The sequence below is a fragment of the Lutra lutra genome, chromosome 4 (assembly GCF_902655055.1).
Source record: "Lutra lutra chromosome 4, mLutLut1.2, whole genome shotgun sequence".
NCBI lineage: Eukaryota > Metazoa > Chordata > Mammalia > Carnivora > Mustelidae > Lutra > Lutra lutra.
In genome coordinates this window covers 4,618,096-4,642,871 of record NC_062281.1, presented here as the reverse complement: position 1 = coordinate 4,642,871, position 24,776 = coordinate 4,618,096, and the positions used below count along the sequence as shown (strand labels likewise).

Genomic DNA, 24,776 nt, shown 5'->3' with positions numbered 1-24,776 from the left:
GCTGGCGGGGGGCATCCAAACCCACTCACTGCAGAGGAGGTCTGGCCCTGCCAGCTCCTGACGGGTCACCCCTAAGCCCTCGGACACCCTGCCTGATGAGGCTTGGGTGAGTGTCCATCACTTGCAACACGTCATGTTCCCCCTACCACCCCCCAGCACCTACTCCCTCTCTCAGGCATTCCATCCCAGAAATGGCTGGGGAGTGAACTGTCCCTACAAGTCCCCTGGGGAAGGGGGTGGAAGCTCTGGGCCTGGTCTCCCAGGGGCTTTGCCTAGGTATCTTCCTGGGCCAGCTGCCACCTGTGTCCTCCCTCTGGAATCAGCTGTTACCATGCGTGGAACAGAGTTCCTGAATACTGAGTTCTGATGGTCCTCCCAGTGAGTACTCCCAGTGAATCACTGAGCCTGTGGGTATCTTGGGTCCCCTGAAAAATGACTCCTCTGACCTGCACGAGCAGAGACACCCTGATACCTACCGGGCTGTACTTGGGACCATTTGTGGGCAGTGCGTTCCGTGAATTTAATGGTGATCGGAAACATACCTATTTATTCTCCTTCAGCCCTCCTTTTCCCGCTTTCCCTCTTCCTCCCTCTCTCCTTCCAGATTCTGCAGGTGACCCGCTGTGGGACACTCACCATTGTCCACATTGTCAGTGAACTGTGCTGACTTCTCTTTGCAGAGAGCTGTCAAGGTCTAGACATGGCCGAGGTCATTTGAACCCCTGCTTAGCCTCTGGTCTGAACCTCGCTCTCCCCCTACTGCACCAGGGTCCTGCACGGGGCTAAGGATATGGCTTCCGTGGGCCTCCCTGTCTGCCTGCTGCAGAGCTGGCTTCCTGGGGAGGAGGAGGTCAGTGAGCTGTCCCTAACCTGTCATGTGACCTTCCACTCGTCCCACAGGTAGGTCCTCCAGGACCCTTCCAAACAGACCAGGGTCCCCATCCAGGTCTCTGCTGTGCCCAGCAACCAGAGGAGGGTGCGACCCTTGTTGGCGCCCGGGGGTCTCTGCCTCAGACACTTGTCTGGGTCGGGCAGCAGGCCGGGCCTGCAGGGGAGACTCTGACCGTCAGGTGCAGAGGTGAAGCTTCTGCCAGGTGAGCATCTTGGCCTCAGAGACCGACTTACAATTGATCCCACCGAGGCCTCAGAGTGCCCAGTCCTGATGCCACCAGCTCTTCCCTCCCAGACAAACGTCCTTCAGTGCAGACCAGCTTCTCCCGGGTCTGCACTGCTGCCCGGCCAGACGGCGCATCCTCACCATTCTTTCCCTAGAGCCCCGTCCCTCCCACCGTGGCCTGGTCACTTCGTCAAGACCTGGGCGTCTCTGGCAACAGGAAGTCAATCAGGGGGGCTCAACATGTTCCTGCGGGAGCCCGGAGGAGACTCAGGCTAGACCACCAAGGAGTGAGCGCTCAGCACCAGCCCCTCCCCAGCACCCCCGGCTTCCACTGTTCCCCCAAGAGAGGAAAGAGTTTCTGCCACTGTGGGAAGGGGGTAACTGGGCAGGGCAGACATCCCTGGACATCCCTGGACTGGGGCAGGAAACGGGCCAGTTAGGAGTCTGGGGTGCACGCTGGGGTCCGTTTGCTCACTTCCAGCCCTGCTCCTACTCTTCCCTGTCCTGTTCCATGTCGGGGAGGCCTCGCCCTAGAAGCGTGCCGTGGGGCTCACTGCCCGCAGGCCCTGGCTGAGGTGGGCGAGGAGAGGCCCCATCAGGAAACTGGAGTTGGGGAGACCCTGCTCCGTGCCTCCGGCCCAGCTCTCAGGCAATGGCCACAACCCCAGCCACACACCACACCCACAACCCCAGCCCTTCCTGGAGCACTACCCCACCCTCTCACTTGGCACTGGAAACAGGTTATGGTCCTGTTGGCCTCCCATTGTGGCTTATCTTGGGGCTCCCCAACATCTCAGGTCAGCCCCTGCCCGCGGCTCTGTAAGAAGTCCCTCTTTCAGCCTCTTGGACCATCTGATTGTGTTTTATTCTCACAGGAGCCCTGACTGAGAGTTACTATTCATCTAGAACCGTGAGATGACATACTGGCTTGCCAGGAGGCCCTCTTTCTCCTGGATTTCCTGGTACACCCTAAGAGAAGAGAAACAGGAGAGGTTAACTGTGCTAATAAGCACATCATCACCAGCCACTCTGCCCACGCCAACCCCCAACTTCTGTGTCTGCCATGCGTAACTGGGTGGGAAAAAATTTACCCAACCGTGAAGACTGGTACTGATAAAAAAGCCTGCTTTCCGGTCTCAGCTGGATACTCAAGTCTTCCCGGAAAATATTCTACTGTGGCAAATATTTAGAATAAGCCTTCCCTCCTGAAATTCTGACCCAAAATGCAAAACTGAAAATGAGGCAGCTCACAGAGTGTATACCTGTGCGCATACACACATACACCCCTATCTTAAATTTCCACCATCCTTCTCCAAATACAGGTGGAAGGACGAGCTCTGGAAGGAGGGCTGGTTATAAGAATGTCGCATGGAGGGGTGCCTGGGTGGCTCAGTGGGTTAAGCCTCTGCCTTGGGCTCAGGTCATGATCTCAGGGTCCTGGGATCGAGTCCCACATCGGGGCTCTCTGCTCAGCGGGGAGCCTGCTTCCTCCTCTCTCTCTGCCTGCCTCTCTGCCTACTTGTGATCTCTCTCACTGTCAAATAAATAAATAAAATTAAAAAAAAAAAAAAAGACTGTGGCATTGAGAGTGGAGCAGGGAAATGAGAAGAGGCGGACGGGCCCCAGAGGGTAACTTTCTCCTCCGCAGGAGAACCAAGGAAGGGAAGGGGAGGGTGATGTATCGTCCCTGCCTCTAGTGAGCTGAAGCTACAGATGGAGATATGCATGTCTAAGAAGAACTACTGCTACATGTTGTCAGACAGCTGTGCCTCATAGAAAGTCATCGCTGCCATCCATCCACTGGGGCAGAATATACAGTGAGCAACACCCACGAACCTGGCATGCAGCCAGGCATCATGGACCTCGAGATGTCTAAGCCACATGGTGCTATCTTCGTGGAGCTCAGCTCTATCTAAGCAGAAGCAGAAGCCTGGCAGGAGGTAAGAGATGACTGTCACTGTCACCTTGTGGGAAGGGACGCAATCCTCAGGGAGCATCAGGTCAGTCTGAGATTCCCGTGAAGGGAGAAAGCCCTTGCAGGGAAGGGTCAGGAGCAAGTCTGTGGACAGCAAGTCCACGTCACCGGCTATGAGCAGGAATGACCCGCTAAGGATGTAAGGAAATCAACCAAACAAGTGGGAGGTGTTGTCTGGGACGCTTGGGAGCTAACAAGGTCTGAAAGCGTAGCACAAAAGCATGAGGAGGGAAACTAGACTGTACAAAATCGTAGCTCCCAGGCAAGACAAGAGTAAAAGTCTACAAATGGGGAAGGGGCAGGGATGAGTGGAGGAGAACTGCTCCTCTGGGGGTTTCCTGGTCAAGGGCAGCTGGGAGGTGGGGGAGGAGGGCTTCCAGGGAGTCTAGAAGAACCTCAGCTGAGCAGATACTGCTGTTCTGTACTCACATCCTGGCCGGCGGGTCCCTGGGGGCCGGGAAATCCAGGTAAGCCTCGGGATCCCTGAGGGAAAGAGAACGAAAGACACTTGCCATCAGTTTAAGCAAAATTAGATCCCCCCCTCCTTTCTTGGCACTAGTTGGTTCTCATTGTACAAATGGCCTGTTACTATGAGGAATCTGATATAATAATGTGTGTGCCCAGATTCTCCGCTCAGCGCTTACTCATTTCGCCCACGCTTGTGGAGGTGGGCGTTACACACACACACAAAGAATGTTCTGGAACACCTTGACTCTGAGCCCTCCTGCCCAGGCCCCCTGTGGGGGCTCCTTCCTGGAGCAGAAGGGTTGGATCCGGCAGTGAGCTCACTGTAGTTCACCCCTGTACGTCCGGTGGCGGGCTCAGCACAGTGCCCGGTGCTCAGAGGACAGCTATGATTTTTTCATTAGAATATCACTCCTGTTCTGTTGAAACTTTCTGAACAATATCAGGAATTCTCATGCATGTCTTTTTCATTGTGGATCCTGCTTCTTGTGGGAATCTTCCTGAAGTCGATGTGCTGGTGGGAATCAGCGCTTTGTGATGGCAGGAGCTGGGACAGTGCTAACCCGGCCACTCTGAGACCTCCCAGATGTCCCCTCCACCACGACCCTCCAGAGGAGCCCCATCCCCCGTGTCCTGCACCCTACTGCTATGCTACAGTAACTCGCTCTGAAGTCTGATGCCTCTCCATGAATTCTTCTGGGCCTCCTACTCTACAAAAATGGGTATACAAACCCATTTTCTTAGTTCGGAAATTACTAGAGGGCTCAGAATTTTACAGATAAGGTATGTCGTCACAGGTGCTAGCCCGCAGCTGATCCACGCATAGAGATCCACGTTCACTGCCGAACGCGTACATTGTGCTTGTCCTCATCGGTGGCTTCTCCTAAGAACCGTGGCTCCTGAGCCCTCCCTTGCTTCCCAACACTGAGCCCTCCGGACCATCACGATGGCCCAGGGGTCTAACTAGGCTTGCTTTCCAGATTCAGAGAGATCCCTCCCTTGATCAGGACAAAGGCTGGGGCTAGTGAGGCCAGGATTCAAAATCAGTTCTGCTGGTAATTAGAGTCATCAAACCACACTGTCCTGTAACATGGAGATGCCCAAAAGGGAAGCCCATCTCGGTCTGCCCAAATATAGCATGGGCACGCTGGATTAGATGACCACCCAGGCCCTTCCTACTATCATTCCAGAGATGGATGATTTATATCCTAGAGAGTCTGCACTGTTTCATGCTAGGGATTTGCAGAAACCTCGTGAGTTTGGCCCTTCTGCTTTAAAACTGCTTTCATTAGAACAGAACTTCCCCATTAAGTCCAACTCTTCATTTTACTCATACTGTACCGGGGGCCCTTTGTCTCCTGGTGGTCCAGAAGGGCCCTGAGAAACAAACAAACAAAGCGTTAAATAAGTCGAGTCAGAATGAAAAGTTTCTTTAAACATGCTGCCGTGTTCATTTGTAAGGTAGGTCTTTAACTGTCCTTGGAGGGGCAGCTGACTCCCCCAACCTTCCAGCCAGTCACACCTGCTCAACCCACCCAGGAGATCTGCCCATGCAGGTCTCCCCGGAGCTTTCTCCATCTGTCCCCAAACAGGTGCTGCCCTATCCTGGCACCCGCTTGGTTCCTGATGCCGGAGCTCCTCTCTAGTTCGTAGCTCTGGTGCAGGGTGGGACCCCGTAGCCCAGAATCCAGAATCTTCAGGTGGTGCCTCCCTCCTGCTTGGGACAGGCTGGGGACACACTCAAGGCCAGACTCCCCCCGGCATGGCCTGCTTTGGCTGATACCACAATTATGACCCCCAACTCCTAAAAGGGGGTCTCTCTCTCTCTCTCTCTGTTACACACACACACACACACACACACACACACACACACACACACACGGGTCTGCCCTCTAAGCTCTCAGCTTAGAATCTGGCTTCTAGATATTGCATCTAAGATGTGGCCATGGACTAAATCATGAGTGAGTGTATGGTTTCGGGTCCTGCTGTGAGTGGAATGCTCCCTTGCCCCGAGTCTGCCCTGTGCTCTACTTCTGCATGGATGATTCTCCCCTTCTACCTGGACACATTCTTGTCACACTTTGGTTCTGAGCTGAGATGTCCCCAGCTTTGAAAGCCTTCCCTGGCTCCTCCCAGGATATTCATTAGAAATGGTCCCCTAACCCCTCCATGCACCCCACCCAGGACACAGTGCCTAAGACTGTCATCCCTTCTCAGCCGTCTGTCCTGTCCCACTGAACAACTACACGTGTGTGGTCAGGTGGGCACTAAGCCCTTTGCTCAGCACTGTCTTCAGCACCCAGCCCAGTACCCCGTGGCAGCCAGGACACCATAGAGCACCGGAAATGGCACTCCATCGGAATTAACATTTTAGAGCATGAGAACTTGGGAATCAGGTATCAGCACCCTTCATTTTCACTGATGACCAGAGTGAGGTCAGAGGAGACCGGGACCTGCCCCAGCCACCCCAGGAGTCACTCGACAGTGGAGTTAGCCCACCTCCTGCTCAGTGGAGCGTACCCTGCGTCTCCCTGCAGCAGAGCCCAGGAGAACTGCCCCAGACGTTCCCAAGAGGAAGAAAGAGCTCACACAAATGTACCAGTCTCTGGCAGTATAACAAGCCAGGTCACCGCAAAGCCCACCCACTAGATACATCTCAGGACGGACTGATAAAACTGAGGAAGCCACATTTTAAGAGCAGAGCTGAGCATTTGAAGAAGGGAGGGGAAATCTCCAGAGCCCTGAGGGCAAGCAGGAAAGTCAGGCAACTAGTCAGGGAAGACTAGTCAGGGAAGACTAGAGACCCACTTCCAACTGGGGTCTATTTGACCCAGCATTACTTCTCAGGGTCTCCATCCAGGTGAAAGTCAACAGTATATACACACCTGAGGTTTGCTCCTTTCAAAGCCGCTCCCCGTTGAGACCACACTCATGCCTCAAGCAAAGGACCTAAGGACAACTGATGACTGGCAAGGGGAATGCTGCAAGGTCACTTCAAAGGCACCCTTGGTTCCAGATGAAACGCCATGATCACGCCATGATCATGACCTCAAGCACTTAACTCGGTCATTCAATCGAGGTCCAGAGTCTGCCTTACATCATCTAATATAAAATCCACATATGAAAGATGGATTCTGTTGTCAAAAAGGCATTTGTTTCACATCTCAGCCTTATCAAGTGTTAGCTGCTGGACCTTGAGGGAGTCGCTTGGTCTCTCTGAGCTTCCGTCTCCTCAAATGGAGTACAAAGCTAGACGGCCACCTTGTGTTGAGTGATCGGAAGTCAAAAAGATGTTCTAAGGAGAGAGCCAGGCAGCACAGCGGCGGGCGCATCCCCACTACTATTCTGTCAGTACACGTTTAACAAATATCAAAGTGTTGGGGTGCCTGGGAGTCTCAGTCAGTGAAGCGTCTATCTTGGGCTCAGGTCATGATCTCAGGGCCCTGGGATGGAGCGCCTGTATCGGGCTCCCTGCTCAGTGGGGAGTCTGCCCCTCCCCCTCCCTCTGCCCCTCCTCCTACTTCCCCATTCGTGCTGTCTGCTCTCTCTCAAACAAATAAACACATAATCTTAAAAAAAAAAAAAAAGAAATATCAAAGTGTTGAGGAGGAGAGATTGTACAATGGCATTTCTAAATCTGAAGTCTAAACACGTCAGCACCAGCCACACCCTCTTTTCCAGGATTATGTTCTCTCATGTGTTTGCTCAAGAGCAATTTCACCCCAACGCACAGATCTTAGCCTTTGATACCATTTTCCACGAGAAGGAAACACAGCTCCGTGGAGAAATGACTGCTTGCAGATCGGGACAAGACAGGTACACAAATCTAGTGCACCACGTCTTTCCAGAGAGCAAGGATGCTATCAAAGATTTCTAGGCTTCTGTCAAAAGCACTCAGGGTCAACGAGATAAGCTCCTACTGGCATCAGCTGAGACAAATGGACGTCAAAGGGAAACACAACCAGACTATAAGGAAACACGTCAAATGTGCTTGAATCCAGGAGTTCAGAATTACTGATGGAAAACAAAAGACCAAGTTAACCGTCTTTGCGAGATGCAAGGGAATCGAGTTATTATGCGACGATAATTGAAGGGAAAGACTGGAACACCCGTTCCTATCCTGCCTCCCACATGAACTGTACCACTAGGTATGTCTATTGTAACTGAGGGACCTCTCCTGCGTCTAGAAGTATTCTAGCAGATAGATAAAAAAGCACTGGTAGGACAAGAAAGGCATCAATTTGCAAACCTTGATGTGCTAATTGATCTAAGCATTGGACATCAAAGAGGGTGAACATCACAAGGAGAGAGACCATCAGACCCCAGTGCCTCCTAAAGGAAGTGCACACTCCCTGTGAAGTCTTGCCAGCAACATCAAGCCTGAATCTGATCAAGGCTCTAGGCACAATTACGGATGTACAGGAAACACAGGACAGCGCGATGTGTTAAACAATTAAATTAACAAATTCCAGACTTGGGAAGAGGTTGTCTCCGGAAAAGACTCCTGAGCATGAACTCATCACTATCTCTGCCCTGCCGAGAGCGTGTCAGAATTGGGGGGGGGGACCCTAGCTCTGTTACATCCCAAGTGTCCCTTCAGGCAAGTGGCGTCCCCCTCTCTATCTCATTTGGAACCTGAAAAGGAGGAAGGAACCCGCCTGGTGTGGACGCCCTACTCGCTGCTGCCCCCCGCAGGCCGACCGGCATACCGGTGGGATGCTTTAACTGCGCAGCTTTCAACTCTAGTCTAATTATTCCTTCCAGGATGGGGAGTTCAAAAAACACCTCTGTAAGGACCCTGACACATTTTACTGCACATAATCAGCTCCATGCTTCCTTCTTCCATCAGGCTGTCAATCTAACAGCGAGCCAGTCCTGTCCGATGTGTGTCTCTGCCTACTACTCCAAGGGAGGCATCCGGAAGAGAGAGTCCAGGCAGGGGAAGGAAAGGTGGGATCCAAAGATCCAAGGCAGGGCGCCAGATGTTATTACCGATATTACCGTGTTGTCACCTCCCAACACCCCTGTTGCGGCAGCAGAAATGATTGGTACTCGACCCATGAAGAAGCTCATAGAACCGGAAGGTCCGAGTCTCGGGGAGCCCAGCTGTCGGTGGGAATCCTACCCTGGCTGGCCTTGAGCTCCTGGATTCAGGGAGGTTCACGGCAATTTGATCTGCCCTCAGGCCTAGGCTGGATCATTTCTAAGCGTTTAACACCTGGCTAAAGCAGATCACAAACAACCTGGAGATTAAAGGGATTTTTGTTAATGCCTTGAAGTAAGAGGCCAACACTCCCTGCCACTGCTTCCCCATCTGCGCCCCCATCCAGTGAAGGTGCACAGGTTGGCAGGGAAAGCCAGGGCTCCCTTCCAGGGGGTCGGCACTGCTCCTGGATGCCAAAGGTCCCAGAGCATCATGGTCCGGGAGGAAGGATGTGAGGAGTAACTTGTAGGCTGATCCATCCTTAATGGAAATGAATAATCCTGCTCAGCCTACGAAGCCACAGGCAAAGAGAACTGGCTTGGGGGGGATGTGGGAATCGAAGTGCATCCTGCCCTGGACCAGCTGTGTGCCATCGGCCAAGTCACTCCGCCTTGTGAAGCTCAGACTGTTTCCCGGGAAAACAGTGACGTAGGAGACATGGTCAGCGCCCGTCTCTAAATGCCCTGAACACACAGGAACCTGGCAACATCCTGGGCTTTCCATTGCCACAGGACCACCCTTGGCCCAAGGGCAGGGCAGGCAGGAAGCTCCTGGGAGTCGCCCCCCCCCCCCAAAGGAGCAGCCTTCATGCACTGGCCAATAGGAATGGGCACACAAACACCCCTGCCTCACCCCCCATCAGACCACAGCTCCGCCGTGTGCCCACACCTCCTGGACTGTTTGTGGAGGGGAGCCCTCGTTGTCTAATGTGGAAGCCTGCTCATGAACACGCCCTCCCTTGCTTCCCCTCCTTTCCCCACAACACAATGCCCTAAGTGGTGATTTCTGGAGCATTTCCCAAATAAACTCCTGGCCCTTGGACCCTGTTCTCAACAGAGGCTTCTGCAGAATCCAGCCTTCAGCTGGTGGTTCGGCAACTTTCAGGGGACTCCAAGAGGTGGTGAGTGGGGCGTCCGTGCTTCTACACCTGGCTCCCAGCCAGACATACACCACTCATGGCCACGTTCCCGTGAAGGGACAGTGGTATCCCCAGCAGACCCACATCCCTGGCATCACCCCTTCTTCCCCTCCTCTGACTCTCAGGGCACCCCTGCATTCTCTGTGCAGAATCCCAGGCCAACAGGAGCCTAGGCAAAAGGCCAAAGACAAGATTTATGAAAACTCTGTAAGGTTGTGTCCACCACAGAAGCTCATAATAAGTTGAAGTGGAGGAAAGACAATACCAGGCTGATTTACAGCTTCTGGGGTGCAGCCAGCCAATTACTTTTCAGGTGGAATCGCTTAGGCACGAACATATTTCATGGTGATTTCAGGCAGCTCTGAACCTGGAGGGGGGATGGAGAGCATCCAACTCTGCCCACTGGCTTTCTGATTCAGGGCTTGACACCGTGAGTCCTTAGGGAGCAGACGGGGATCTACAGAGCCCTACTGAGGGACAATGGGGCCTACAAACAGCTCACAGTTTCCCTTGCAAAAAGTATTCTAGTCTACGGGTCATTCCTGCAGGAAGCAGAATCCTCACTCAGGCAGATTCAGGAGAGAAGGGGAAGGAGGATTTCAGCAAAATTCTCCCCACAAGAAGGAGTCTGAACTACTATGTTTCTTCACGGCAATCTTTGGCCAGAGTGTTCCTTCCAGCTACCAAAAAACTGAAAAAAATAGCTGACAAAGTTGATATAAACATGTAGGAGGGGACTGTGCTCCCTGAGAATTTCTTTTAAGAAAAACAAAGTAACTCTAGACATTCCCAGGGGGATTCCATACACCTGTTCCATCCATGGTTTCTGGAGACATTTGGGAAGATGGGTGTCCCACTGCTAGGGTTGTGATAGAAGGGAAGCAGTCACTTCTGGTGGGGAGCCAGTGAGGCAAGATAGGGGCAGGGGGAGAGGGTGGGGATGCCCTGGAGATTTTGGGGACAGAGTGAGGTGCCCAAGACCAGTGCTGGGATTTCAGAGGACCACAGAGGGAAGGAAAGGACGTTTCTGCTTGACAAGTGATATTGTGGGTAAGAATCCATATTTCCCCTTCAAAGTATCTGAGAGACAAATGAAGAGTGGTGTTCCTTTAATTGTTTTTGACCATGGTCTGAATTTCTTGAATGCAAAACCAAGCCGAGACTGGGGCCATGTGCTGCTCTGGTCCATGCTGGGTTCACCTTGAATGGGGCAGAGTTAGACCACACTTCTGGAATAAGCAATGCTAATCTGGGTAGCGTGGATATTATGAGGCTTAGTAATAGCATTAGAATAGGACTGGGTATTTGAGCTTCTTTTAAATAATAGTAAGACAGTGCTACAGACTGAATGTCTGCATCTCCCCCAGACTCTTATATTGAACTCCAAGCCCCCTTGTGATGGTACTTGGAAATGGGGGCTTCCAGAGGTGACTAAGTAATGGGAGTAGAACCCTCATGACTACAATTATTGTCTTTACAGGGACCCCAGAGGTCCTCTCTTTACAAGACCCTCTTTTTACAAAGAAGTCTTTTTACAAAGACCCTCTCTTTACAAAACCCTCTCTTTACAAGAGACCCCAGAGGGGTGCCTGCGTGTTTCAGTTGGTTAATTGGCCAACTCTTGATTTAGGCTCAGGTCATGGTCTCAGGGTCCTGGGATTAAGCCCTGTGTTGGGCTCCAAGCTGGGTGTGGAGCCTGCTTAGGATTCTCTCTCATTCTCTCCCTTTGCCCCTCTCCTGTTCTCTCTCTCTCTTAAAAAGAAAGAAAGGAAGAAAGAAAGAAAAGAAAAAAGTCAATACAATTTTAAGGTGCATTATTAACATACTGTGTGTCTTCAGCAAAGGACAGACCAAATCAGAAGATAAGTCACCAGGATTGAGAACAAGCCTTAAATTCTGAAGGCTATAATTCAGTAAAAGAGAGCAGGAGGTATGCTTTTTTGGTACAAAGGGAAGAATCAGAAGCAATGGATAGAAGACACAGAAGACCATATTCCAATTCTCGATGAGAAAAATTTCCAATAAATGTCTCTTCTCTATGGAAATAAGTGTCTAAATTTCAAAGCCAGATGTACTGGCTTTGAAAGGACTATGTCTTCTATTTCTAGAGATATTCAGGTGGAGGCTGGTTGAAAATAATATCTATCTTCAACTTGGGTGGGGTCCCGAGCACCCCCGGTCCTTGCAATCTCTTATAACCCCCAAAATCACCACCTCTAAGAAGTCTGCAGACTCACGTTGGTCAGACTGGCATGACTCGTTCATCACACTACCAACGGGAGGACCACATCACGAATTTCATTTTAGGGACTATATTAAAACCTTCCTTGATTCTACTTATGTCCTCACCTGATCCTAACTGGAGGCAGAGGGGTAGTGGACTCCATTTGGCCTAAATACATGAAAGCACATTATCTCTCCCACATCACACCCCTTCCCCAGACAATTCGGTTTCACTGGCTATACCACAGATTTGCAAAAGTTTTCCCAGTGAGTCATGTTTTTCCTTTTTAATTTTAATGAGTTTTGTGCTTTCCTCTTTCAATCAGACAAGTCTTGGTCCCCTCAAAAGCCTTATTCCCATTCGAAGTACACCAAGTTCTAGAACAAAGCCAGTGTCTACACCCCCTGACTGACTCGAAGACCAGTGACATGCTCCTCGGTTAGAGTCCTTGCAAGCAGGCCCAGGGAGCCAGCAGGGAGTGGCAGTGTGGCTCTATGGAGGGGAGGAAGTTCTGGAAGAATAAAGACTCACAGGAGGGCCAGCCACCCCGATGCCTGGGTCGCCACGGTTGCCAGGAGAGCCAGGGATCCCGGGTGCCCCTCGGTCCCCCTAGAGAGAAGAAAAATAAGATAATGAGGTCAGTTCTGGGCAGGACAGAGCCAGCACACAAAAGGAATTATGCCCCCTCCCACCATCTTGACTGCACTATCCATCAGCGTCTCTCCTGCCACGTGAACTCCGCATGTCCCCCCACAACCCCCAGGCAGCCCATCACCCACCCAGGCCACCGGCATGTGCATATCCAGCAATGCTCATCATGAACCTTTCAGAGCTTACCAGGCCCCAACCTTGATAATGCCTCCAAAAGCGGTTATAACAAGGTGGCACCTCCCATGTGACCACAGGTCCAAATTTTGCTGAGATTTCTCCAGACCTCATCATGCCCCCATCCTGACCTCAACCCGTATTTGACTACATACCCATATTTCAGATCAGGTCCCAAATCACCAATAATTACCAATAATTTGCCAAGTACCTCTATTTCCCCAGCCACTTCTCCAGGGGTTGGGAGAGGTAAGAATGAGTGAACCACATCCCTTCCCTCCGAGCACAGGGTTCAGAGAGTGTGGGTCTCAGTCCTGTCTTCAACACCTATTCACAGTTGACTCAAGAAAGTGACAAGTTCCCCGAGCTTTAGTTTCTTCATTTACAAAGGCAGGGAGCCACAATGGCAGCCAGGTCAGAGATGGTGTGTTCATAAAACAAGGACACGTGTTCCAAGTGCCATCCTGACACAGCCTGGCCTGGATCTACCTGTTAGTTAGCTATTGTGCCTGTGGCCCTTCTCCTGCACCTGTCATACTGGACTTTGATGGGAAGAGTACAAGGGAGGAATGTTTGCCATTTCCTGTAGAAGGAAGCGGAGATGGGATCATACCCTTTCATCCACAATTTCAAGATCCTCAGCCTCCAAAAACAAGGGCTTGTCCTAACTCACTAGGATCTGATGTGGACTATGGATAACCGTCATTGACCCAGCTGTGTGTGGATGCTTACACGTTTCTGATGCATTAATGTGAAAGAGTTTGATTAGGACGCTGGCCCACACACCATAGTCATTTTACACCTACAGTTTGCAAACTGCTACCTTTCTAATTCCAAAGTAAACCCAGCCCACAACACACAGGGACCAGAACCACATCAGCTCTCTGTGAGAGACGGCGCACTTGTATGGGGTTAGCTGAACTCAGCCAAGCCTCACGTGCATCGGTGGCTGATCTTGTTCAAGCTATTTAATATCCCTGGGATGAGTTAATGCCCATGACAAATGAAAAGAACTTCAGAAGGTTGCTGTGAAGAACCAGTGAGACACGCACAGCAATCTGATCTCAGGTGGAAATTGACATTGCTAGGAAACAGTTTGCTTATTAAGGTTTAGGTTTCTAAGCATGAAAAACATCTCATTAATCATCAGCTTACCTGCTAACCATCATTTCAATCAGAAAACTTTACATCTGGGCCTTTAAGAAAAGTAATGTTTCTAAGATGATTCCTGTTCTCGCAGTAGGACTCTGGCCTGGATGAGCACCTAAGTCACGTACTTGCTCAACCAATGCTTGCTGTTTATTTCTTTCTAGCAGCAATAAGGGCTGCTGGACCAAAAGATGCCCATTTCCAACACTCCGTGCTGAGTTCTGAAGAGAAATCACGTTCATGGGAAGTGGGAAGGATGGGGCTTGGGACGGTCTCACAAAAGAGATCAACCAGACCCCAAATCTGTCTCTAGTCACACCATTGCTGTCCATTATCCTTCCAGGCCCACCGTGGCCATGCTTCCTGGGAGCTGGGGCAGCCCTCCGCCTCACCTCTGCCTCTGTACATAGGCCTCTCCTGAAATTCTCTTTGAAACCCCAGCTGGTACATTGTGTTTCTTTAGGAAAATGGGCTGTGGCTCATTCCACGAAGTACAAGATGCTTGGGGCTGCTAGGAAACCTAATTTGTATGCGGGGGGAAGGCAGGAAGTCTAGAAATAAGACAAATACAGAGAAAAGTGTAATGAACAGAGGACGAACATGTTCCTCACGATGCCAGTCACACGCACACTACACTAGTGAGAGGGACACATGGGAAGATTCCAAAAAGGCAGTCAAAGTCCCTTTTTAGGACAATGTCCACCTGACCCTGTAACTCTGGGCAAGTCCCATAACCTCTCTGCTCCTGAAGACTTTCATCAATGAGAATGAAAGAGAACATTCTACCAAACCATCAGGGATCTTATGAAGACTCATTTCAAAGGGAAGATGCTATTTAACATAGAGTATTACAAGTATATTATTATCACTTTATTAGTGGAATTAGAAGAGAGAAAACAAACCAAACACACATAAATGCCAGATGAATCCATACCCTTTGGCATTTTAAAATATTTAATATAGATTTCTTATCACTTTCTGTCTTAGCTGGGCTCCCCTCTTCCTCCCAAGGCTGCCTCATGCACACCAGCAAATGCTAACTACCACGAACTAGACCATGCCAACCGTCCATGTTTTAATATCCCAAGCACCAACCCATCAAAGAAGACCACCTCAATCATTCAACTTCCATTACCCCACCTTTGCCTGTATTGCTCCCTGTTCTCCTCTAGATATTTGTGTAGATCTTCATTAATCTTAACACCTTGTTCTCCCATTGTGTCTGTCTGACCATCTGACTTCAATGGAAGAATCTTAAAACTGGGAACCATCCATTCATTCATTTATCTATTAATTCAACAAGTATTTTTCAAGTACCTAGAATAAGTCAGATCCTATATTGGGTACATTATCAATACACTTTTTACAAGCTTTATTTATTTAAATAAATTCTGTGATTGAAGCGAAATCAACTTTTTACAGAAGAGGAGGTGGGATAGAGCCAGGAGGGAACACTCAGCCCAGCCTGGAATCTGAGTCTCTGCTAGTTCTTTCCTGCAAGGTGGACAGGCCTGGCTCCCTTCCTGTGCTTATGGCCCATTGCAATGCTAACATTTTCCCAGAGAAACAACACTTCACAGCTTAATGGGTTGAGACTTTCAGCAAAGAGCCTCAAGGAAAGAGAAGAAGACCTTAATGCTCTGATTAGGCTCAATATAAAGAAAGAGATGGGCCCGTGAGCTAGGATCTGTGATACCAAGTCTAGAAAATATTTTGGCTGTAAGACATTCTGGCCCAGTCCAACAGCGTCCAGGGAAGAAAGGTGAGTAAGCGTGGGTCATGGAAGGAGACTATCATTTCTTTCCACAGGAGCCCTTCGGGAGTTAAATATGCTTTGCTCATTTAAACAGAAAAGGACAGAGGGTCTCAGACAGGTGAAACCCCTTGCTTCAAGTCATCTATTCTGTAGGTCACTGAGCTGGGATCCTAACCCCATTCTGTATGAGGGCAGAGCCTGTTCATTTTGCTGGATACAGGTGCCATGCAAGAAAGGGAAAGGTGTCTGTAAGGATCTTCCTGCAGTTGTGAGTAATTAGGAAGTGGGGTTGCCAAGGAAAACTTTTATGTGGTTCCTATCCCTGTGGCTTCCCTTCAGGACCGTGGACAGCACCGGTGGGGAGGGCGCTGCTCCCAGGCTCTCTGGTTTCTCTCCATCCCTTCCTCCTTCCAGCTCAATTCAACTAAAGACCTCCTTGAATTCAAACTTACCTTCCCAATCCCAATTAACTACGGACATCTTTACTTCTAAACCACATTCTAAATTACAAATGTATACGGTGTCAACACTGGAATGGGTTATCCGTTTCCATGCCTCGCATATTAAAGAAGAGGAAATATTTGGCCAAAGGACAGCATGACTAACCACCCCTGGGTCACTTGAAGTTGACACTAGTTGGTCAGTTGGGCCCCAGGTCGAGGCTCACTGCACTCCTGCCTCTAACATGCTTGCAGGGGTGGATAAGGGCTCTCTAGATCCCCATCTCCATGCTGCAACCCTTAAGCTGACTCCACAGGGTGATTTCATCATAAGGACCACTAATATTTATTAAGCATGGACCTGGGACACCATGAGTTAGGTAACTAATTTTATTTGTATTATATCACTGATTTTCACCCCAAACTCTGCCTGGGAGTTGAATTTACTGAACTCATAAATAGTTATCACAGGGAAAGGGCATCTTAAGGCATTTCCGGTGCACTTGTCTTCCTTTCTTCTAAGAGGCTGGAGGTTCCCTGTTGGGGAGGAAAGAGAGAGCACAGAAGCACTGCTGATGACACGTGGGGCTCTCAGCATCACAGAGGGCCTCAGAGACCAGCCTCGGGCTGGCGACATAGGCACAAGGTCCTCTAGAGTCTGGATTCTGCCTCCCGTTTCTCTCCACCGTGCCCACTGCTCCAGGCATATGGGACAATTTTATATGCCACTAAATTCAAGACAAGTTGTTTCTGAGGGTTTTTTTTTCCCCAGAAAATAGAAAGTTGCCATATATTTACTCAGATCTCTCTGAAACACTCCTGTTTCTTTTGATTGTGACCGTGAACAACAAAATCACTACCAGGGAGTCACATGAGTGACCATGACCTCAATCAGCACAAGCTTAGGAGGCTTACAGAGGCCAGCTGCCTGAATAGGGGGGAAAACTGGAAGCAAAGAAGTTTACTGTAGAAGCAGCCAGCTCTCCTGAAGCCTCAAACTTCTCATTCCGGCTCTTATTGTCAATGAGCCTTTTACATACAATTTTAAAAACCGACACCCTCTGTGGCTATGTTGTTGGGATCCCAAAGATACAGCTGTAGCATTAAAACGGTAAACACTCCTACTATTAAGTGGATGGGGACAGGGTTTGGGATAAAGCGTCCTGTAATAGCAGCATCTATGGTTTCCAGTCTCGCCATATCCTGACGAGCGCAGCTGGGAGGGGTGGGAATGCGCCGCTGCAAAGTGCTGACTCAGCAAGTGGCTCGGGGGTGGCAGGCAAGGGCACTGAAGACAGACAAGACGAATTTTTAAAATATGTTTTCATAAATACACGCATGTAGGCAAAAGTAATGTAATGATACAACATTTGGATGTGATTTTGAATATACATATTAAATTAAAGCAAAAAAATACAGAAGCATTCCAATGTAGATCATGGATAGACTGACACATGCTTAAGTTCAAGCATCAGAGTTGATCAAATCACAGTTCATGGGACATGGGTGCGTCCACAGTACATGCTCATCTCAGAGCACAGTCCGCTTCCTGCCTCAGTGTCTCCTCCCCGGGTAGGACCCCTCTGGGAAGTTCCTTCCTCACTCCTTCCCCTTCCAATTGCTGCATACACTGTAAAATCAGGACAAACATCACCTCCTCCAAGAAGCCTTCCATGGTCAAACCAGGCTGGGCTGGGGAGGGTTCTCCAAGCTTTCTTGTGCCTCAAGCTTCCCTCTATGCTAGCACCTGCCTGCTTCTGCCTACTCGTTTATCTGCTTTTCCCTCTGATCCCTGAGCTGTGGGAGGGCTGGGAACATGTCCCATACATCACTGGTGGCCCACGGCCCACAGCAAGAGCTGACACATGGCAGCCTAGTGGACAGGCAGCAGACGCAATCATAAGTGCCCTGGCAGGTGATCAGAGCATAAATGAGTCAAGGAGAGAATGACTCAGTATAAAGAAAACTTCAGGGAAGTGTCCCTGGTCACTCAGGAAAGCTCTTCTAAGAACAGTCCCTCCTGGGGGCTCCTGGGTGGCTCAGTCGGTTAAGCATCTGCCTTTGGCTCAGGTCATGATCCCGAGGTCCTGGGATCCAGCCCCATGTCGAGCTCCCTGCTCAGCGGGGAGTCTGCTTCTCCCTCTCCCTCTGACCCTCCCCACTTTTCATGCATTCTCTCTCTCAAATGAGTAATTTTTTTTTTAATCTAAAAAAAAATAAAAAAAGAACAGTCCCTCCTGGGCCAAGTCAGCTTTTCTGAGTAATGGTTTTAAGTGAATTGAGGACGAGATGACTGATATTTACCAAAGCTTCCCACTTTCACCCCAGGCACACAGCTAGCCCACAAACCCAGCTTCCCCTGCTGTCAGTGTCATGAGGTTGGGGGAAATGAATTACCACTTCCAGGTCTGGCCCAGAGAGTCTGTCCACTGTCTTTCCCTCATTTTCCATTGTACACCAAGGACTGGTAGCAGACTCAGGTCCTACATGGCGGGAGAGTCACTGGGCCAAGGATCGTGGGTCTCTGAATGGCTGTGTGGGCCCAAGCTCCCCACCCATCACGACTCCCAGTAGGCTTACTGGGAATGACATCAAATGTTTAGTGTGTGAAGCATCTAAAATTTGGGGATCCATTGTTACCACGATTAGACTAAAAACACAAAACTGCTTAGATCTATTGCTCTGTCAGTTGAAGACCAGTATCTTCTGCAGCTTCATTTACCAGCAAGCATTTGTTAGGCACCAACTGTATGGCAAGGACTTCAGTATCACCAGTATCAGGAGCCCTAGCATCTTTAGTTAAGTGGGATGTGATAAACTGCAGAACGGGGAAGTGGACTGAGGTGGGAGAAGTGCTTCACGATGAAACTGGGCCAGTCCCTTTGCCAGGCAACCCATGACATGACATCACGATTTGCCTGGATACACACTCACCTTGATTCCTAGTGGCCCAGGTAATCCAGGTGGCCCACGCAGCCCCTGGGGAGGTGAAGGATGTGAGGACAACCATGAGACCATGAACGAGCATCTACCCATCCACCACCAGCCAAGCTGTATGCGCCCTATGCGGTGCACCCAAGGGAGACAAGGGTCTCACTGGGGGCTGTTGTTTATGAAGGAAAGCACAGTTTTTGAGCTACAAGTCTCCTGTGTGTGAATTCTGCCTCAGCTGCCTATAGCCTCTGTGTGACCCTGAGCAAATCCCGGCCCCTCTCAGCTTGCTTTCCCACTTAAGGTCTTCTTCTACAGGTTCCCGCAAGTACAGGAGGGCCAGTCTTCAAAGGTGAGCTCATGGAGTCCAAAGTCTCTTTCCCATTTCCCATGATATCAAGACCAGAGGGAACCAATGAGGAGAGTCTCCAACTTTAGGCTGAAGGGTTTTGCTTGATGCAAACATGTGGCCAGATTTTTAAAAAATCACAATTCTGCATTTGGATATATTGGCTGAAACCCAGAATGAAGGAAGGGAGGGTCCAGTCCCTTGTGGGTTCACAGCCAAGTACTATGATTTTGGCAAGTGAACCTCATATTCCTCACCAATAATACGGGGTTGATAATACCACCTTGGTCTGAATTCTTGTTTCCCTCCCAAATTCATAAGTTAAATCCTAAGGCCCAAGTGAAGGTATTAGGAGGTGAGGCTTTTGTGAATGGGATTCCTGTCCTTGTAAGAGACCCCTCACCCTTCCATCATGGGAGGACACTGGGAAGTGGGCACTCTGTAACCCCAAATGGGGCCTTCCCCTGAACCTGACCACGTAGACACCTTGAACTTGGACTTCCAGACTCCACGACTGTGAGAACTAAGTTCCTGTTGTTTAGAGACACTAATTTATGGTATTTTGTTATAGTCACCTGAAGAGACTAAAAAAAAAAGTACTCACTTCTCAGAGCAGTTGTGAGAATAAAGGTATGGTGCTAAGTGCCTGACAACCATAGTTAATGTATTAAACGCTCACTGAGTGCCACATTCTATGGATTTATGCTTTTCTCTCACTTAATACTTGCGAGACCAGTCAGTATCTCTCTCTCCCTCCCCCCCCCCCTTCCTTCCCTTTTCTACTTCTAGCCTGGTCGAATGCACACAGAAACCTCTGGATCAGACACTTACCGGCTCTCCATCCTTTCCCTGTCCAGGTGTCCCAGGGAGGCCAGGAGCGCCAGGATCACCCCTGGGACCAGCTGGTCCTGAACTCCCTTCTTCACCTGCTGCACCCTGGAAAGAAAAGGGGACAGTTTCCAGGACCAGTGACATGCAGAAGGCAAGCTTCTTAATGGTTACCTGGCCTGTAGGGGGATGGTAGGCTTCTGGCAATTGTCTACTCTACATGACATATATGATAAGTTGGACCGGGTCCCCCCGAACATGGGTGCTGAAGTCCTAATCCCCCACACCTCCGTTGAGAAACAGGATCTTTGCGGGTGAAACTCGTTATTAGGCTGAGGTCATATGGAGGAGGGTGGCCGTTGATCCAGTATGACCAGCGTCCTTGTAAGAAGGGGAGATTTTGGACACAGGCAAACACAGAGGGAAGACAGTGTGAAGACACGGCGGGGGGGGCAGCCATCAATAAGCCGAGAGAGGGTTCTGGAAGGGCTGCTTCCCTCATGGCCCCCAGGAGGAAGCAGCCCAGCTAACACTTGGGTTGAGGACTTCCCGATGTGGTGAGAATGGTCAGGCAGTGCATTTCTGGTTTGGGCCACACCATCAGTGATATTTGTCACGGCAGACTTGGCAAGCTGATACGCGGAACTTGGGAATGGACAGGACATCAGTGCTTTATAGTCCAGTCGTCTACCCAGGGCAGGAAAGCATCGGGTGCGTGCCTTGTGGGAGGTCCTCCTATTTCTGCTTGAATTCCTCCAAGAGCAGAGAGCTCACCACCTTGCTAGGCCTCATTCCTTTATCGGGCAGCCCTGTTACACACTGTTTCTTTACATTCGGCCAAGAGTGCCCTTTCTGAAACCGTCCAGACATGTGACAGTCCACCATGGAGTTCCATGGACAGAATCTAACTCCTCTTCCCAGTGTGGGCCTCCAGCATCCGGAGCACAGCTCAGGGCTGTGAAGTAGGGAAAGAAGTAGGGAAAGAGCTTCTAGGACCTGGGGAGGGAGGGAGCTGGGCTTGGAGCCTGGTCTCAGCAAATGCTCACCATTTGGACCACAAAGTCTAGAGCTCCCTGTGGCAACCCTGGCTTTGGGGCTTGGGAGGAACCACATGAGCCACAGGGGTTCCTCCTTCCAGGCAAGTCTCCCTGGGGCTGAGCTGAGACATGAATGACCAGAGACATTCCTTGCTAGAGAAGGTACGGTAAGGAGAGGGGTTGCCAAGCAAGGGCCCCTCTCTGGAGGCCTAGGGCAGGATAGGCTTCCCAGAGCCTCAGGCCAGCCACCCGACACCGTGAGGGACAGAACGAGTGTGTCCTGGCAGCTGGGCTTCTGACCAGTTTGCAGAGCACCCCGGGTTCCCCTCCCCACGCAGTCCTGGGTCTGAGCTCTGCCCTGGCGCCTGTGAGCGAAGGAGAGGTGTCTGGCTCCCTCTAGCGGTGGATGAGCCAACAACAGCTCCCTGATTGCCTCTTGGCTCTCCACCGGACCTCCAGCATCTCGGTCACCCCCTTCTAAGGTCGTCAGTGCCCTACTTACTGTGTGTCCAGAATAGAGCGCAATCGTCAGACGCGGTTTAATCCAGGCAGAGCAGATGGGCCGGGGTTATTTTTTCCCCTGGCTTCATCTGGCTGCTCGTATTACTGTAATCGACGATGGCATTATCTTCTTTCAAAACAAAAATTAGCACCTGCACCACGTAAGGGTTATTATTGGGCTTATCGTCGACCAGCACTCCAAAAATCCCCCAAGATATGTCCTAGAGGTTGGCTGGTCGTTTTCCTCCATGCTGAACCGTTTTTCTCTGAGACATGTATTTTAAAACCCAGCCTCGCTGCCGAAATGCAAATGTACCATCTATTCTTGTTAAATTCTGCCAAAATAGAAAGGACAAAATGATCTCTCCTCTAAGAGGTTCTGGCTAAAGTGGACTTGAAAGGATTCCTATCGGGACGCTGAGGCACTGGCACTTAAAGGGATGGCTGCGGACCGCCGGCCAGGCAGAGGACGTCCCGGGACGGGACACTGCCCACGGGGAGTGACGGGGGCATGGGGCAGCGGATCTCCTCCCAGGCCCTGGGCTGAGCCCTCTGATGGGTCAGTTTTGCACAACCTGCCACCGGCATGTCATCATGTCCTCGTGTTACAGATGAGAACGTCCCAGAGCGCAGACGGCAGGCGTCTCTACACTGGCACACTGACGTTTGCGGGTACTGTGGTGAGGGGCCGCTGTCCTGCGAGTGAGGGATTGTTGGCAGAATCCCGGGTTCTACCCACTGGAGGCCAGTAGCAGGCCCTCAGCAATGAGCCCCAGAGATACTTTGTAAAATGCGGCTGAAACAAGGTTTTGAAAGGCTGGGGACCTTCCTCTTTGACTCTGGGGTGTTGGTGTCTCTGCGGACACCACGACTCTCTTCCTTCTAATAAATGAAACTCTTTATCAAACTTGGGAAGGCTTCAGGGTGCACACAAAGGTGTGGGACAGATACGCTTGTGTACCGCATTGAGAGAAAGTGGGGTTTGGGGTCAGGCCCCGCTATGAAAGGTGGGGCACGTCACGCCCTCCCCCAGAGCCTCCTGGAGCCCCCATCTGTTCCCTAGGGATCTGTCTGACTCGGGCCTGCTGGGAGCCTGCGAGACGTAGCTGCACGGCCTTCTCTCTCCTCTACCTAGAAAGCTCCCTCGGATCCCAGTGCCCGAACCCAGACCTAAGTGGCTCGGCTTCTGCCTCCACGGTTTCTCCAGAAGCTGAGAACAGATGTCACATGCTGACAGCAGCCACGTCTTACCTTCTCTCCACGCTCCCCGTCTTTCCCAGGGGGCCCTCTGATGCCAGGGGAGCCCTGAAAAACAGGTTATGCCCATGGTAAAATTCAAGATGGCCCATGGCCCCCAGACAAGGGTGAGCAGACACCCTCATAGCCAAGGCTAATGTCTGTCCCTGTGGGCTCCCCATCCCTCACTTAATTCCCCAGGGTTTGACCCTCTCCTCCCCGCCTCCCCATACAGCCCCTCCCCATCTGCACCAAGCCTGTGCTGCCTAGAGGTCTGCCCTCCCCAGGGCTCTGGCTCTCAGAGGGCAGGCACTGGCCTCCACTGGACATGAGGGAGGATGAGGGTGACCTTGACGTCACCTGGGGCTTGACTTGGAGCCCAGGCTTAAGTGCAAGTGGTCCAGGGACACCCCAGGAGGGAAACAAAGCAGGGAGAAAGGGGAGGATGGCAGACCGTACACATGGGTGCAGCCGGAGCCCGTCCGGCGGGGATCTCTGAGCTAGTGCAGGATGCGCCCTCCAGGGCCCCCCAGGGAAGGAGCCAGGGGTTCACACAGCCAGCAGCTCAGGCTCAGGCTCACCACCCTGTGTCCTATGGCTGGACAATACAGTCTCTGAAAGCCAGAGAAGACCCTCCGGCCAGGGAAAGCAGGGAGAGAGACGTGACAAAGGCCATGTTCCAGCACCACCTCTGGTGACCACCAAGGACATGACTCAGTCTCCCTGTGTCTTTGTTTCCTCTTGGGTAGAACAGAAGTGGTGAGAAGAACCATCTCCCAGGGTCCAGGGGTGTCCATGAATTAACACTCCCAGAGTGCTTACTACAGATGCAGGGCACCTGGGTGGCTCAGTGGTTAGGCAACTGCCTTAGGCTCAGGTCATTTTCCTGTAGTCGCGGGATCGAATCCCACATCAGGCTCCTGGCTCCACGGGGAGTCCGCTTCTCCCTCTGACCCTCTCCCCTCTCATGCTCTCTCTCTCACTGTCTCTCTCTCAAATAAATAAATAAAATCTTAAAAAAAAAAAAACAAAACAGGTGCGGCCATGTGGAAATGGCCCATGTGTGTCCTCCAGACGGCTGTATGATTCTTGTGGGCTGATGACCCCGCAGGACTGACCTCGGTCCACTTCAGGCGGACGCACTCTCTGCTTCCCCGGGACTGAGTGGCACCGGGCATTTTACGGCAGAATGTTAAAGCTGAGATCAGTGTCGACCGTGGGTCTCAGAGCTAGCCCACCATCGGATGCCTGGGGCCCCGTGAGTAAGGACTCCTCAGGGTGGGGATGGGACACAGGGATGTCCGTGGCCATCAGCAGCTCCTCAGTGTGGGGATGGGGCACAGGGATGTCTGTGGCCACCAGCAGCTCCTCAGTGTGGGGATGGGGCACAGGGATGTCCGTGGCCATCAGCAGCTCCTCAGTGTGGGGATGGGGCACAGGGATGTCCGTGGCCATCAGCAGCTCCTCAGTGTGGGGATGGGGCACAGGGATGTCTGTGGCCACCAGCAGCTCCTCAGTGTGGGGATGGGGCACAGGGATGTCCGTGGCCATCAGCAGCTCCTCAGTGTGGGGATGGGGCACAGGGATGTCTGTGGCCACCAGCAGCCATCAGGCCTGGCCGCTCTCTCCCTTTTGAGGGTGAAAAGCTGAGGCCCCACGGAGTATCCTGCATGGGTCTCAGCATGAGCCTGTGGCCGGGCCCTGATCAGCACTGAGGGACCCGAAGGGTCAGGACCCCTGCGAATCCTTTGGCTTTGTCCCGTCTCTTCGAAAGGCAGGCTCGGAGGCTGACCACAACCTCGATGATGTCGGCAGTCTTCC

General features: G+C 51.3%; 1 protein-coding gene across 2 annotated transcripts in view; it reads right to left on the bottom strand.

The window, feature by feature from the left end:
* The window catches only part of COL22A1 (collagen type XXII alpha 1 chain), a 249,235-nt gene that overhangs the window by 59,167 nt on the left and 165,292 nt on the right, over positions 1–24,776 (bottom strand). For both annotated transcript variants that reach the window (XM_047727479.1, XM_047727480.1), the window contains exons 37-43: positions 22,971–23,024; positions 20,185–20,289; positions 19,008–19,052; positions 12,435–12,512; positions 4,899–4,934; positions 3,522–3,575; positions 2,042–2,086 (exon numbers count right to left, since the gene is read on the bottom strand). In XM_047727479.1, the coding sequence (XP_047583435.1) occupies positions 2,042–2,086; positions 3,522–3,575; positions 4,899–4,934; positions 12,435–12,512; positions 19,008–19,052; positions 20,185–20,289; positions 22,971–23,024 (417 nt within the window). The remainder of the gene's footprint in view (positions 1–2,041; positions 2,087–3,521; positions 3,576–4,898; positions 4,935–12,434; positions 12,513–19,007; positions 19,053–20,184; positions 20,290–22,970; positions 23,025–24,776) is intronic.